The sequence below is a fragment of the Podarcis cretensis genome (genome assembly GCF_951804945.1).
Source record: "Podarcis cretensis genome assembly, chromosome: 3".
Lineage (NCBI taxonomy): Eukaryota > Metazoa > Chordata > Lepidosauria > Squamata > Lacertidae > Podarcis > Podarcis cretensis.
This window is the reverse complement of record NC_137172.1, coordinates 38,236,955-38,253,017: the sequence shown is the minus strand read 5'-3', so window position 1 is coordinate 38,253,017 and position 16,063 is coordinate 38,236,955. Positions and strand designations below refer to the sequence as shown.

The following is a 16,063-nucleotide window of genomic DNA, read 5'->3' as shown; positions in this document are numbered from 1 at the left end:
TCTCCTGAGTGCGAAGCATTATATTTCTAAAACAGCACCATCTACACACAAGGAGAAATATGCAAGCTTAGGGGACTCCCCAATGCTCGCTGAAGTACACACTTTAAAAAATAAGGGGGCGGGGAAGGAAAGAACCACCAAAACAACCCACTGAGGAACGAGCAAGATTGTTGCATGGGAGATGTGTGCTTGGAATGCAGTATCCTGGAACAGGGCATGGCTGGCTGGAACACTGAACATTTTGTTGCAGGCTCTACTTGTTTTTGTAGAGCACTGAATTATAACTGCTGCCAGGCAAACATCACCTGGCCATAAAGGAAAAATGTTCTGACTTCATTTCTGATATAAGGATTTCAGATCTCTAAATGGTTCTCCCCCGCCCCCAGCTTGAAGTAATGTGCTCCGTGGCTCATAAGTCTTGGCTTCTAAACCAGGTGCAATAGCATTTAGTGAGCTCAGGGGGCTCCTCTGTTTCTGTTTCCAATTGTTTCTGTAAGAAATGAACTTAAACACATCTATCTGCTACTGCTACAAATGTCAGATTTTAAGTATCCTAAGAGGTTTCCCCCCACTTATCAACAGCAAATCAAGTACCCCTTGGAGCCCCAAAGAATTGTAATTTATCAAGACCCTTGGCTGTCCTTTCTGATGTTGTTCTGGGCAACACCTTCCCAAAACTCAATTTAAAGCTGCTCTTAAAAGTGGAGTACAGATTTCCCTATAGTAAAAAGTCATCTGGCATAAGCTCCTTGGAGGTTTTCACAAGGTCCTGCAAGTCAGGGAGGCAGGAGATATTTATGGCATTTTCTGCTTGAGTAAAGTAAGGTAAATGTGCAACTTCTTTGTATTTGATAGGTCACACAGACAGTGTCACGTCACTTTCTGGAAAGCTTTTGCTGCAATACCTGGGTCCAACCCTTTTAAACTCTGCTTTAAACAGAAACACGGATGACTGCAAAACTACGGGCTGACACAAATGTTGCATTTTAAAAAAATGAGGGAATATGTTTACCATATTGCACATAGAATTTCTCTAAGTGGTTCACAAATAATAATGTGGTGCCCAATGCTTAATTTAAAACTATGCACAATAATTCCAAAATCAATAAAAACAGCAGACAAAAGCAATGGCAATGCCAAAGCTCCAAAATTATCAGGTAAAATAAAATGGAAAAGGAACAGCAAAATAAATAGGGCTTTACTTCAACCGTGTAAATAAGCCTACAGATGTATTTTTTTTATGAGCCTGTGATTCCATGCTGGCTGCAGAGAGGAGAATTTTTTTATTTTTTTTTTGCAGCAGGATGGAAATGCAGGATCCTGGCCTCTATGAAGGCTAGTGGAAAACATTGTCTTTTAGCAAAAATGCTGGTAGGGGAGGGACAGAAGTGAGGGATGGGATTCCATTCCTCCACAGCCAGCACAGAAACCAAGCATACTGGTGAAGTAGGGATAGAGATCCAGCCCTCCTCCATGTAGCAAGTCTTAGTTTCAATTCCTGGGATCTCCAGTCTCTGTGTGTGCATCAATAATACTGGGCTAGATGGTCAAATAGTCTGATCTGCTATAAGACAGTTCCTTATTTTAAATGAACAATTTGGGGCCTTATTTTATGGAGGCCCATAGCTCAGTGGTAGAGCATCTGCTGTGCATACAGAAGGTCCCATATTCAATCCCTTGCATCTCTAGGCAAGGCTGGGGGAAGCCCCTGCCCGAAAACCTAGATGGCCACTGCCAGTTAATGTAGACTACACTGAACTAGCCCCTTCATGGATCACTGCCTTGCCGTGGCGAAGGGGCTTGAATAACTCAGAGAAGCTATGAGCTATGCCGTGCAGGGCCACCCAAGATGGACAGTTTTGACCAAATGTGATCCACCTGGAGCAGGAACCGGCAAGTCACTCCAGTATCGCTGCCAAGAAAACTCCATGGACAAAGACAACAGGCATATAAAGGTTATGACGACCTCATGAGAAGAGAATACTCCCTGGAAAAGACCCTGATGTTGGGAAAGATTAAGGGCACAAGGAGAAGGGGACGACAGAGGACGAGGTGGTTGGACAGTGTTCTCGAAGCTACAAACATGAGTCTGACCAAACTGCGGGAGGCAGTGGAAGACAGGAGTGCCTGGCGTGCTCTGGTCCATGGGGTCACGAAGAGTCGGACACGACTAAACAACAACAACAACACACTGAACTAGATAGTTGCCTATTGCTACTAAGAGGTGTTAAATACAGTGGTACTTCAGGTTAAGAATTTAATTCGTTCCAGAGGTCCATTCTTAACCTGAAACTGTTCTTAACCTGAGGTAGCACTTTAGCTAACGGGGCCTCCCGCTGCCGCCGCCACGTGATTTCTGTTCTCATCCTGAAGCAAAGTTCTTAACCCAAGGTACTATTTCTGGGTTAGCGGAGTCTGTAACCTGAAATGTCTGCAACCCGAGGTACCACTGTATAAGGCTGCTTTACTCCCTTATGCATAAACCAGCACCATGGTTGCACACTCTTCCCTCAGATACCTCTTTCCCTCCTTTCAGCATGTACTAGCTTTGGTGTGCAGATCCCGGCTTACATCAAACCAGAGCTCCCCATAACATCCATAATGTTGTTTAACAAACTAGATTAGTCAGGACTGGGTCTCTCTCTGATCTGATCCTGGCTTCTAATCCTGTCTTACTAACTGACATTGATACAGAGTTTCCCAGGTTGGACAGCATGGGGAACTGTGGTTTCATGCAAGCTAGGGTCGCCACACTGAAGCCAGTACAATGATTGGGGGATGAAAGAGAAAATCGGAGGAGAGTTCATCTGTGGTTCCATAAACCATGGTTTACGAAGCTCTGGATAAATATCTGAACATAGTAAATGGTTGTCCCGATTATCAGATTAACTATGATGGCAAAATTAGTACAGTGGTACCTCAGGTTACATATGCTTCAGGTTACATACGCTTCAGGTTACAGACTCCGCTAACCCAGAAATAGTATCTCGGGTTAAGAACTTTGCTTCAGGATGAGAACAGAAATTGTGCTCCGGCGGTGCAGCAGCAGCAAGAGGCCCCATTAGCTAAAGTGGTGCTTCAGGTTAAGAACAGTTTCAGGTTAAGTACGGACCTTCAGAACGAATTAAGTACTTAACCTGAGGTACCACTATATCAGAATTAAATATGGCATTGTTTATCAAGCAAAGTTATCTTAGACTTTAGAATATTTAACCTGTAAGTTAGTTGCTTTGTTTCAGAAACATCTTTTCTAGAAACTGCTTTGCCAGTTGTTTCTCAGTGAAAGGAAGTAACTTCTCCCTTGTCAGTTCATAGTCAGAGCAATGGCTTCTTCTTGCCATAAATCACGGGAATCCTGAATTAACCCAATAATCTGCTCAAGGGGGAAAATATTGCTGCTATCTCAACATATTGGATAATACTTCTTAAAATAAATTAGGACTAGAACACCTCTCTTTTTTCGAATTTCAGCGAGCAGCATCCAGTCAAAGTCCCATTGACTTAAATAGTAGACAATTAAGCACATGCTTTTAAGATTCAATGGGAGTTAAAAATCAATGGAAGGTTAAAATGTTTAACTTCTGCTGGATTGTGCTCAGTTAGCACTTGGGCACTCTTTAGTTAACTTTCTACATCAAAGGCAATATATTTAAGAATAAGCACACTGACCGAATCTCTGCAGTTAAGTTGTTCTTATCCTTACACTGCCTCTGATGTGGGAAGCGGAATTAAGCTTTTCAGCAATGACACATTGGTCAATTGATGAAGTTAAGAGAAACCGAAAACATACTCCCACCACAGCTGAAATGCCTTTCATCAATGCCTCCCACAATTTGCTAAATTGCTCGATGTTCTCCTTGCATCCACAGAGAAGTGCCCTGTGTTATTCTGGTCATTAAGAATAACTGACTTGAGCCTGTTTTCTGCTATTAGATAATGGCTATTTGATAGCTATAATTAAAGTGTAGCATTTCTATTTGATCTTTCTAAATGTGCTTTTGATTAACTTAAACCACATTGCCCCAGAGAATAGCCAGAAGATTGCATGATTCTACTACTCTGTTAAAGCTAAGCAGCGCTCTTTAACCTGTGTGGAAGTCCCACTTGCTCCACACTTCCTGAAGGACAAGTGGAATATGTATAATAAATAATAATAATATACTTCTGTACCATAAACAGTTTTCAGATACCGAGGCTCATGGGAGGAAAAACCAGCAGTTCACATTACATTATATTCATTTCAGATAAAGAGAGCAGCAGCCACAGTGTGGACTAAACCAGACATTTTACAGTCGGGTCCATGATCGGATCTCCCAGCAATTTTATTTGTAGCTACATGCAGCTGGGGAGGGCTTTGGATTTGATTGGGAGTCTTGGGGCCATGAAATGGGGGTTAATTCCTCCTTTCCCTTGCTATTTCCCCAATCTAAAGCACCTCCTGAAGTGCTAAAAATGCATTCAGCCAGGATGGTCAACATTTTAACCATTTGCCACTAAAAATGTTGCACATTGTTCTACAGTGCACCTTATGTGGTGCCTTTTCCTGACATGTGCCCTGCTTCTGAAGTTTTCACCATTGTTGGTACTTCCTTAAATAAGTCCTGACTATACCGACATGTTTAGGAGACAAGCATCTTGCAATATTCTTCACTCTTGCTATGCACTTAATTCTCTATCACAGCCTGTATCACTTTACAAAATGTGCCGAAGCTGACCTTGTATTATTTAATAATGCCTGTTGGTGTACAGCGTCTGCCTACCTCTCTCTAGAAAGGGGAATGTGTCATTTCTGACCTTTGACAACCTCTGTACCTTGCCAACTCATGGAGATGTTTTAAGGTCCCAATGAGTAATAGCCAGGTAGACAGACTGTTAGGCTGCAGAGCAGTTCTAGCAGGAAGCCTCGTTGAACTCAATGGGACTTACCTCTGAGTTGAAATCATCTGGTTGTGTTTATCTACTATATTATATCCCACCTCTTCTCCAAAGTAGCATAGCTGGTTCCTCCCTACAACCTGTGAGAGATGTTAGGCTGCAAGAATGTGATCAGCCCAAGACCACTCAGTGAAGTTTGCAGGCAAGTTGGGATTTGGAACCAGGCTCATTGGCCCCGTTGGCTGGGGCTGGTGGAAGCTGGGAGTCCAATATCAGGAGGGCCACAAGTTAGAAAACCCTGATCTAAGATGTACTTCTAGATGACATGCCCCTCCATCCCCAAATGAGCAGGAAGCACACATTTAAAATAGCCAGGGAGCGCAGGAGGGAAAATTTGGAACATGTTCCCTACTTCTCTACTCTCAACTGCCCACACTCAGTGCCATAACAGCTACCAGAACACCAACTCCTTTGCTTCCTATTCAACCTCCAGTAATGGTACTGAGGGACCTAGGGAAACTGCAGATGGGACACACCATTGGAGCTCTCAGTCCCCAAGGTTCCAGTGAACCCTGAACATGGTTATTCTAAAGTTGATATATTCATTGTTAAACAAATATGTCAATTTTATCACCACTCGTTTCAACTGAAATGACACATACAAGGTTGCAGTAAAGAACTCGAATATTATGTTTCCATGCTGTGTTTTAGATTTGAATACTCCCATCAGAACTGATGTTAGGGTCAAACTAATTTAATTGAGTTGATTCAATGCAATATTCTGGATAGGCTGCATTATCATCATTGTATGTCAACTTGTTCCATCCCTTTCAGATACACATCTCAACAAACAAAACAATATAATTGTCTGTTTTCTCTCAGTGCAAAAAAAAGTCAGGTTTTGTTGATATTTAATGGTGAATGCATTCTGCAAACAATTACTTGATATTTTACTTTTGCAGACTTAGGAGACTGTTCTTAAAAAGTGTCAGGAAGTCTCTGCTGAGAGCTGTTTCACACATTATGTATGATGGTGACATTTGTCGCTGTGGTTGGGGCAAGAAGCTAATCCTGCTTCCCTAGGGGCAGTTACCTGTAGAAAACACTCATTTGCCACAGAGATATATGGCACATATATAGTTATATAAAAGCATTTCTAAACAACTTTACATTTCATTTCACTTTTAATTTGTATATCGCCTTTCTATATTATTATACACAAGGCAGTTTACAACAACAAAATATACATGAAAGATCACACACCTTATAATAATCTGATTCAATACAAAAGTCATAACAAAAACATAACTTTAAAATAGACAACTTATGTCAAATAAAATTCAATAACCCATTAGAATATAATAACACACAATAAAATTAACTCTCAATATCATCAAATAACAATTAAGCAGGACTTCACTCTTAACGATTACAGTAATTACTAACTAAAATCAATAAAAACAGCAGCAAGTCACAGTGCATAAATAACATAAAACTTAAAAAAATGTAAAAGATTAACCATTTAATACTTAAAAATCCCTAAGTAGTATACTTACATTTCTGTATGATAAAAACATAATTTTATGACAAACATAAAATTATAATATAATATGCACGTGGACGATAAAAAATGCACATGTAAGCATTTTATATTTAAAAATATTTAATATGTTGTGTTTGCTGTTTTTCACTGAAAGACAGTTTGATGACTGAAGTCCATGTAATAGCAGACACTGCAGTGATTTATATGGTGAAAAGCTCCATGAGTTCAAACTAAGCATCCTGATGAGACAAGTCTAGTGGATCCATTTTTTAAAGAAGTAAAAATGGACATTCCATAGCTATAATTCATGTGTGGCAGTTCAACCATTGAGATTTGCTGAGGTTTTTTGTGGTTCTACCTTTGGGTGATGCATGAGAGTTGCTTAGGGCCTTGTCTGTTGCAACAGCTCGTTTATGGAACTCCCTGCCTAGGACAACTGTGCAACAATGCAGTCATCAACTCAACATGCACCTGTTTACATCGATCTTTGGGACCTGTGAACAGAATGAGGAGGCTTCACAGGCCTCCCTGGAGCACAGAATCAGTCTTTCACTGCTAATCTACATTGAGGAGCTGTGAGGCAGACATCCAGGGCTCTACTCAGCAGATAGGCCCACTGCTGTAGCACATTTTAAAGTGAAGTAATACACATTACCACCTAAAGGAATGGGTGTGCATAAGACCATTATGTCCAGCATCTAAAATTATCTAACTGAGTTTCAGTCCCCACCATTTCTATATCCAGGAGAGCAGACATGGGGTGGGTAGACTTCAGACTTTTGGGCTCTACTTTGTTTTCTGTTTTTGCTTTAAACCAGAAACCCCTTTACAGTATATATTTTTTTCAAAACCATTCCTGATGCACCTAACTCCACCCCGGAGTTTTGAACAATACAAACATATAAGAGCCATTAGATTGAGCCAAAGGCCAATCTAATGATCCTGATCCAGGATCGTGGATCTAATGATCAGATGACTATGGAAAGCCTACCAAAAAAAGCCTTGCATGCAACAGTGCTCTCTTCACGTGTGATTCCCAGCAGCTGGTATTCTGCTTCTCAGCGAAGAGAGAACATGTTATGCTAGCTATAGTGACTATCTTCCATGAATCTCTCTAAGCCGCTCTGAAAACCACCCAAGTTGGTGGCCAACATCTTATGGGAGCAAATGCCACGGTTTTAACAATGCTGTGTGAAGAAGTACAGTGGTACCTCAGGTTACATGCTTCAGGTTACATACGCTTCAGGTTACAGACTCTGCTAACCCAAAAATAGTGCTGCAGGTTAAGAACTTTGCTTCAGGATGAGAACAAAAAATTGTGCTCCTGCGGTGCGGCAGCAGCAGAAGGCCCCATTAGCTAAAGTGGTGCTTCAGGTTAAGAACAGTTTTAGGTTAAGTACAGACCTCCGGAACGTAAGTTCTTAACCGGAGGTACCACTGTATTTCTATCTGTCCTGAAACTTCACCAGCTCCCCTGGAAGGCCCCAAGCTCTAACATTATGAGGGAGAAATGTTACTCTATTTTCTCCACGTCATATTTACGCACCTTTACCATGTTCCCCTTACTCCCAAATATTGCAACTTTTCCTCATATGGAAAGCAACTTTTGTTTGTGTGAAGGGACTGGCGACTGAAGGCTAAAGGTGGCTTGTGAGACGTTTGCTCCAGATCACTTACAGTGGCAAACCTCTGTAGGTCTACTCAGAAGAAGCAGGCAGCACTGTCAGATTAGCAGGAGAAACGGACCCTGCTTCCCAGCAAGGCTGCACTCTCCTATCCTTTCCAATCGCGCCTAGAAGTACAACCCAAAACGGGGCTCGTGGGTCCCAAGGTCGCACTTCCTCCCGGCCCTCCGCGCTCTCAAGAAGCAACCAGCAGATGGAAAGCTTTTCCCGAGGCGAAAAGCCAGCGGCGGGGAAACACCTACGGAGCTCTTGTGTTCGGTGCCCAAGGGGTAGCCATGGCACGATGGGAAAAAGGACAGGTAGCGCGAAGTAAGAAGCCCGGGGCTGCGTCTGCGATCACGTGGCGGCGAGGGACGCGCGCTTGTGAGGCGTTTGCCCAGGGCAGCCGCGCAGGGGGCGCCTCGCGGCTGCGCCGCATTTCCTCGCCGTCCGAACTCCGGCTGGGGGCGCGTCCTGCGTCTGGAAGCGATTGGCTGGCGAGGCGTGCGCGGGGGCTGAGCTCCGCGCCGAGGCGGCCCCCTCGCCCAGCTTACAAATGCCGCCAAGCCCGCGCGCCAAACTTCACTCCAACTCCGCCGCTGGGCGCCCTCGCGCTCTCCTGGTTGCGCGCCTGAGGTGGCCTCTCGCCCCTGCCCGGCTCTGCGGTTGCTCTGGCCGAGGCGGCTGCCGGGGCTTGCGCTTCTTGGGGCAACTCCGGCGGCAGAGACATGCCTCCGTCGTCGGCGCCGGCTGCTCCCTGGAAAAGCTTCACTCTGGCTTTGCTCTTAGCCACCGGCGGAGCGACTCCCTCGAGGCGGGTGAGTCGGGACGGGGAGGAGGGCGCGGGGCGAAGGCGAGGAGGGGCTGAGCGCTCTAACCGAGGGCGCTTGGCCGGCTTGCAGCTTGGCTACTACTACTACTCGACGGGGTTTGCTTGTCTTTGCTCGGCTTTCCCTCCGCGGTCTTGCCCCGAGCGAGTGCGAGAGGAAGAAGGGGGGGGCGGGGGGGGAGAAGCACCATTTGCCCCAAGACACAGCGCTAGGGCTGCCGGCGTCGATCCCTCTCGCTCCCACCCCCAGCTAGCAAAATCAGGAAGCGTCGTCCAGTGGCGTAGCGTGGGTTGTCAGCACCCGGGGCAAGGCAAGTAATTTGCGCCCCCTAACCCGTGGATTTGCGCCCCCTAACCCGTGGATTTGCGCCCCCTAACCCGTGGATTTGCCCTAACCCCAGATGTTGCGCCCGGTGCGGCCGGCCCCCCCTGCACCCCCCACGCTACGCCACTGGCGTCGTCTTTTGAGCCACTTTCTCGGACAACTCCCTTGTCTTCAGGCAGTTCGGTCTGCGAGGGCAGAGGAGCTCGACGTAGTTGGATTTCTTGGCAGTTAACCATTCTCCTTTCTGCCGCTTTCCTCCTTCCGTAGGCCAAGGGCAGCCGGGCTATGCTGCATATATCTGAGCAATAGGTGGGTGGGTGGGTGGGGGAGTTCAGTTGTGAAGCTGGCGGGGTTGCAACCACCGTCAAAAGTTTATACGATCTACAGTTTTTTTGTTTTTTTTCTAAATCATTGCTTATCAATTGGCTGTTTGCAACCGGTATCGCAAAGCAGCATTCAGAAACTGAGTGTTCCACTGGTCAAAGACGCGCTCATCTCAAAATCTTGACAATATAATAGACCCATGCCTGGCACAGGGATGAAAAGGGGGGCCGACTTCTCCTAGAGTACCGGCGGACTGATTTCTCTGGGTGTCAGGCGCTCTTAAACAAAAGCCACTTGATCCCAGCTGAAGCATTTCTGCTATAGTTCACTCTGGAGCTGTTTCCTACAGCCTTACAAGCACAACTCTGCCTCTTGGTGTCTGCTGTTGTGTGTGGCATTACTTTTAGAAGACTGTTCGGGGTGGGATGCTCAGATTAGCTGGCCGTAAATGGGGCTGTGTCAGGGACTTGGTTGGAATTAAGTGAACTTGCAAAGACAGCTTCAGTTTGTATATAGGCTACTCAAGCAGCATCTGCATTGGGGTATACAGTACCCAAATATGAATGAATTGAATGAATTTTTATTACTTCGGTCACAGACCAGTTCCAGCCCACATACAATATCAAGGAAGTCATAAAACATGATAGGGATACATTTGAATTTGCAATTAGGTATAACAGGGGCAACATTTAAAAAATACGTACATTAAAACTTAGTCACTAACATATAACCTAAAATTATCATTTAGGGCCTTAATCATTATAATAGCATAGCTTGTTCCCTAAGTTTTATGGCAATTGCACAGAATTTTGCTACCCTTAATGTGATCTCAGGATCCTTGTCCTCTACCAGGGATTTTAGACAAGTACCCATGTATATTGTTTGGGACTGTGTTGTTTGCTAGTGGAGAATAAACTATAGGGCTTTCAAAAAGGTGTTGAATGGCCTTATTTGCGCATCATTACCTTATCCGTACCAGTCTCAGTGCTGGGTTTCAGCATTCTCAGAACTGGGAAGGTGTGATGCTGAATATATTTTAAGTACATGCAAAGTCTGTATAAAATGCTTATGAATTTGTGGGTGCTTTTTGTTTTCTTTAAAAGTGTAAAATTTCTTACCTTTGTGACTTTAAATATTTTTACGGACCTGAAAATAAATACCTAAAAATGCTAAGCTTTGTGCAGCTAATGGATGTTTTTGCTCATGAGAAAGATGCAATGGGATTCTCCTCCAAGGAAGTGTGCATACAGGCCAAGAATCTTTTGTGGTCTCAGCAACTTCACATAAATTTAAACTTCTTAAAAGAATCATGGTTTACCTTCATTTACCTTGAAGTACCAGTTTTGATTCAACTGAAGACATTCTGGACATTTTGACACCTGCATATGAGCATCATGTGCCTCTTTGCCAGTAGAATTTGGCGCCTATTGTAAGTGTTGATCAAAAGGAAATGGTAGATTATGTGGTCAGACTTTTTTTTTTTTTTAAAAAAAGCATGCATCCCATAGAAAAAGCTAGAAAAGAGAACAAGATGGTTTTGCAATAATGGAATAAACCTCCTTACTTGTGTTATTTATACTGTAGCTGTTAGCAAATTATTGCCAATCCTCTTGGTTGACACAGCATCCAGAAAGAGCTTTCAAACTAGGTGTGCTGGAAAAGATCCTGAGGGATTATTTTTTTAAAAGTATGGGCAGTAAAGTATCATGAAGTTCAGTTAGTTGGTCTGAAGATAATGTTCCCCGTAAATAGAATGTTATGTTTATGCTGCAGTGTGAGTTTATTCAAAGCATTAATAGGCAGTGCATGAAGCCAAGACTGAATTGCTAGTTGAAATACATGACTTTAAAGAATGGGAGAGAGTATCAGCAAAATGTATAATTTTGCTTTATTAGTTTTGCCACCAATGTAGAAAGAGTACTTGAGATATTCTTTTGTGATTCTGTACCTTCAGTATTTAGCCTTAAATAAAACCTTTTGGGGGTCTTTCAAGGTCTTGTAGCGGTACCATTTATATATTTACTACATTTATATTCTGTCTTTCTGCCAAGGAACTCACAACAGCATAGTTGGCTCTTCTCCCCTTTATTTTCTCTTCAACATAACTATGGAGGTAGATAATGTTGACTGACACTGACTAACTCATGATCATCTAGTGTGTTTCATGGCTGAATGGGGTTTTAACTTTGGTCTTCTTTGTCCTAGTCTAACCACTGCACCATGTGGAGATGTTGAAGAGATTTCTGGTCCCTCTCCTGCAAAACACCAACATAGGTTTATTAAAAATAAATAAAATGTATAATTTCATAAATGGTCAGTCATTGTCCTGCTTTCAGGAATATCTTCTGACCTAGCAAGTTCCAGTGTCCCCCTTGCTTGTCAGGAGGTGTCTGGCCCTTGAGGTCAAGCACAATAATTGCCTGTGAAATGGCTTTGTTTTATGAAGAGGAAGTGAGACTCTGAGCTCGATGATGAGGATTAGAGGGGATATGGCAGGAATGGTGTCATTGGGGTAGTGGAAGAAGAATGACACACGCTTGCATACTTCAATGGATCCTTCATTAGTATTCCATGGGTCCAAGACTGAACGAAACAGAATTACAAAATGAGCAGATAAAGGATGGAGAAGGAGGCTGCCGCCACCACAGTAGTGCAGGTGACAGAATGAGGCCATTTCAACAGTAAGGATTGAACAGAATGAGAAGATGCAGAATGAAAAGCAAAAACTCATATCTTTGTCCCATTTGCTTAAGAGAGCAATCTTAAGATGCAAGCTTCTGTGACAAGGCCTCATTGAGGATGAGGGAAGATAGGCTAGGCAGATACTGTTTTTGCTGTAGGCAACCCAAGGAGCTGCTCAACAGACAGACTTGAAAGAGGCACTTTCTTCTTTAGAATTACGTGAGCTCTTGGTGCAGTTTTATAACCAAGCCTCTCTGCATTTCTTCTCTTGACCAGGTGGCTTTGCCCTGAGTTAGACTTGTGCAGTGTCTTCTGGTTTCTATTAATGTGCCCTCATTCTGTCACCTGCAGTATATTACTATACTGCAAAAATGAGGGATCATTTTTTTAAAAAACAAAAGTTTTACCAAATAATAGTAGCCTCTTAATGTTGTAATAAAAAGTTTTCAATATGTTAGAGTTAATAACACGATTCTTCAAAAGGGAGCTGCACATTAAAGAAGGGAAGGTTATTATAAAAATATCCTTTAAATATTTGCCACAACTCGCTATTTCCATTTTTTAAAGATGCCCAACATAGGGTTTAAAAAGCAAAGAATATGATAACTTATACTCCACTAACACAATTCCAGCAAAATCGAGCAATTTAAAGTTGAATTTAGTAAGACTTATAAAATGATAACATTGGGCTGGATGGTACTCTGTGAGAATGAAGAGAAAGCTTGTTCGAAAACTCCATAATGCATGCAAGACTGAATAAAGATCATGCTCATTCCTGTAGCAACTAACCACGGAAAATACATACCTCAAAAGATGCTGTTGATCAGGTAGTTGCCCACTTCAAAGTTTTCTTGTTCTCTAAGCCATATGTTTAAGTTCAATTCTATACATGGTTATTCAGTGGGACTTCTCTCAGGTAGGTGTGCATTGGTTTATAGCTTTATTGGCAAAATTATTGGAAAATTTCAAGAAACCCATCCATCTATGCTGCTTGCTTTTCCATTTCTGTTTAAAGTTCCTTAAATGTTTCTAACAAAGTAATATACGTCAAACATCTGTTGGTTTAATGCTGTACTTTATTCGCATTCATGTACTGCTCAACTTGAAATGTTCTCACTTAACTGCATTTATTGTGCTCTGTTGTCTCTGGGGAGCTCCTCATAGATATTTCTGCTGTTCCAATAATTAACCCATTCAATCAGTGGTATGCAAGGTATCTTGAATAAACTGGGAGGAAATGAAGAGAAGCTCTAGACTTCTTGACGTGGACAGCTTGTGTATTAACTGTATTTTATGCGTTGAGGTGACTTGACCATGCTATTAACTCTTTTTCATTCCTGATTGGATTGTGCCATTGAAGAATTAAAATAAATGTAAATTAGATCACTTTAAAGATCCATTCTGTTCAAGATCCATTCAGTTGTGAAGTCCTCACAATAGCTACACAAAAATTGATACTGAACACTGTATTCCTGGAACATAATGTATCTCTGTCTGTAGTCCCTTCTCTACCTGTAGTCCATTGTGTACTGTGAATATTTTTATAAGCATTTTTAGTAATCAAACTGTTAGCGTTATGCATTTTTGGACAGTTTATTCATGCTGTCCTCTGAATGAACGTTAAAGTGGAGCGGCCGTTTCAAAGTGGAGAAATCAGTATAGAAGGGTGGAGAATTCATATATTTGCTGCACTCTATAGATTAGGGCAACTCTTTATCGGTTGACAAAATAAATAAATAAAAGATTAGGGCAACTCTTTAAATTGCTGAGAGGAGAAAACGTGTATCTTTCATCAGTAAGGAAGGATCTTAGCTTTGAGTCAGTGGGTGAGCTCTCTCTCTCATGCACGCTTTCTCTTGTGTTTTAACATGATAACTTGCTTCTTCCCATTGTCTGATAGAAGTCATTCAAAAAACTTTAGCTTGAATTTTTCATAAATTACATCTGTACTAAAGAGTAAAACTCTGCAGGAAGTTTCACACATTGTCAGTACCACTTTAAACCGTTATGTTTTCTTATATTAAGTAAAGTTGTAATCATGCCCACTGCTATTTGATTTAAGTGGCATGTAAGCATTTATAGAATCGCAGAATTGTAGAGCTGGAAGGGACCCTGAGGGTCATCTAGTCCAACCCCATGTAATGCAGGGATCTCAACTAAAGCATCCATGACAGATGACTATCCATCTCCACTTAAAAATCTCCAATGAAGGAGAGCCTACCACCTGCCCAGGGAGTCCATTCCACTGCTGAACAGCTCTCAGAAAGACCTTTCTGATGTTTAGTCTGAATCTCCTTTCTTGTAACTGGCAGCCATTGGTTTCTCTCCTACCCTCCAGATTGCCATCAAAGTATTTAAATGCAAATGTCCTTTTAAACACCAGTAGTGGAAATTTATCTGCAAATGGAAATACGCACACCATTGAGTAGTGGTCTCATGATAATGTTGTGCAAATTTCAGCTTCGGCAAATGTTTTCTTAAATTTTAAGTAGAGAATAAGACTGCCAATATCTCCTAAGGGAAAATTAAGTATTCACTGCTTTACTCGCTTGGTTGCTCTTGAGCATGAAGGTGCTATGTCTTTTGCTTGTCAAATCCTAAATGTCAAAAATGGCACAACACCTTTATTACATTGTGCCTAGTCTTCTCCCAGAGAAATTGAGATTTATGGCATACTACTAATTTATCCCCCTGTTATATATCAAGAATTTCAGGTATTTGACAGCATGTCTCTTCAGTTATGGTGGTTGAATACTTTCATAATTTTCCTTATTTAACAGTTTCATGTTTTACTTGTCTGCTCTCCCTTTTATCAGCTTTGGACTATAACTTGTGTCCCGGTTTCTCACTTTAACAGGTTTGGTCAGTCATTTGCTGACCATTTGTTGACTGTATTCCCCTTTTAGGCAAAATCAATACCATCTTCATTGTAGGTCAAACTGCTGTTATCTCTGCGATCCTTATTTTTCCAGGAGTCCCATTTCAGATGAAAGAATGACATCTTTGCCAAAAAAAAGTATACATGAGCTTGAAATGGCGTATTCCCCACAAACTGGTGCACTGGTAAATTAAAGTTTATACTTCATCACAGGGCTCTTTTCAGACCACTTTCAGACAATAAAATGCAATCACATATCAAGGAGAGGTAGCAAGTAAGAGCTGTGAGTGTCTCCACCCTGTGTTTTTTAATCATCGGATAAGGCAGGCAGGTGTAATTTAAGTGTTTAAAAGTGACGCTGTAAACTTTTGAGTGGGGAAATTGCATAAATCCACAGTCCACTTCGGCTCAGAAGGTTACAGTGCTTTTCCTTTATTTTGGTTGCTGAGACTCCTTAGTCTACACACATTTGCTCAAAGTAAGCGTGTTTGGTCGCTGTCATTTTATCTCTTTGCTTGTTGCCAGATTTGGAGTGCTCACAACCACTGTGCAATTGACTGAAAGACATAGGATGTTAGTGTACTTGCAGTCTCCTTGTTCTTTCTAAGCAGGAAAGTTTGTAAACAGATTATAATATAGTAATAATAACACTTAACTTCAAGGAAACCGAACATGCAAAAATTCTGCTTGTAATTTCCCAGTGCTTAGGGAAAGGAAACCAAGACATAAATGCTCCTTCTGTCAAAGCAATGAATGTTTGCTAACAAATAATGGAGAGGTGTATTTGTTTCAGAGGCATTTATAAATGGCCCTGTACAATTGCTGCCTCCCATCGGAGACATACGTTTCTTCAGTTCTTGCCAGTGAATAGCAAATAGTTAATTCCTGTTGACAAGAGTGAGAGTTATGCATGGTTGCTTTCCTTGTATTCTGAAATGCGTGC

At 42.1% G+C, this 16,063-nt stretch overlaps 1 protein-coding gene across 1 annotated transcript in view; it reads left to right on the top strand.

Moving 5' to 3' along the window:
- The first annotated feature begins 8,433 nt into the window (after window positions 1-8,433).
- Window positions 8,434-16,063, top strand: part of GLP1R (glucagon like peptide 1 receptor) — a 107,666-nt gene continuing 100,036 nt past the window's right edge. Inside the window, exon 1 of the mRNA XM_079969296.1 lies at window positions 8,434-8,900. Within this exon, the coding sequence (XP_079825422.1) occupies window positions 8,811-8,900 (90 nt within the window). The 5' untranslated portion in view covers window positions 8,434-8,810. The remainder of the gene's footprint in view (window positions 8,901-16,063) is intronic.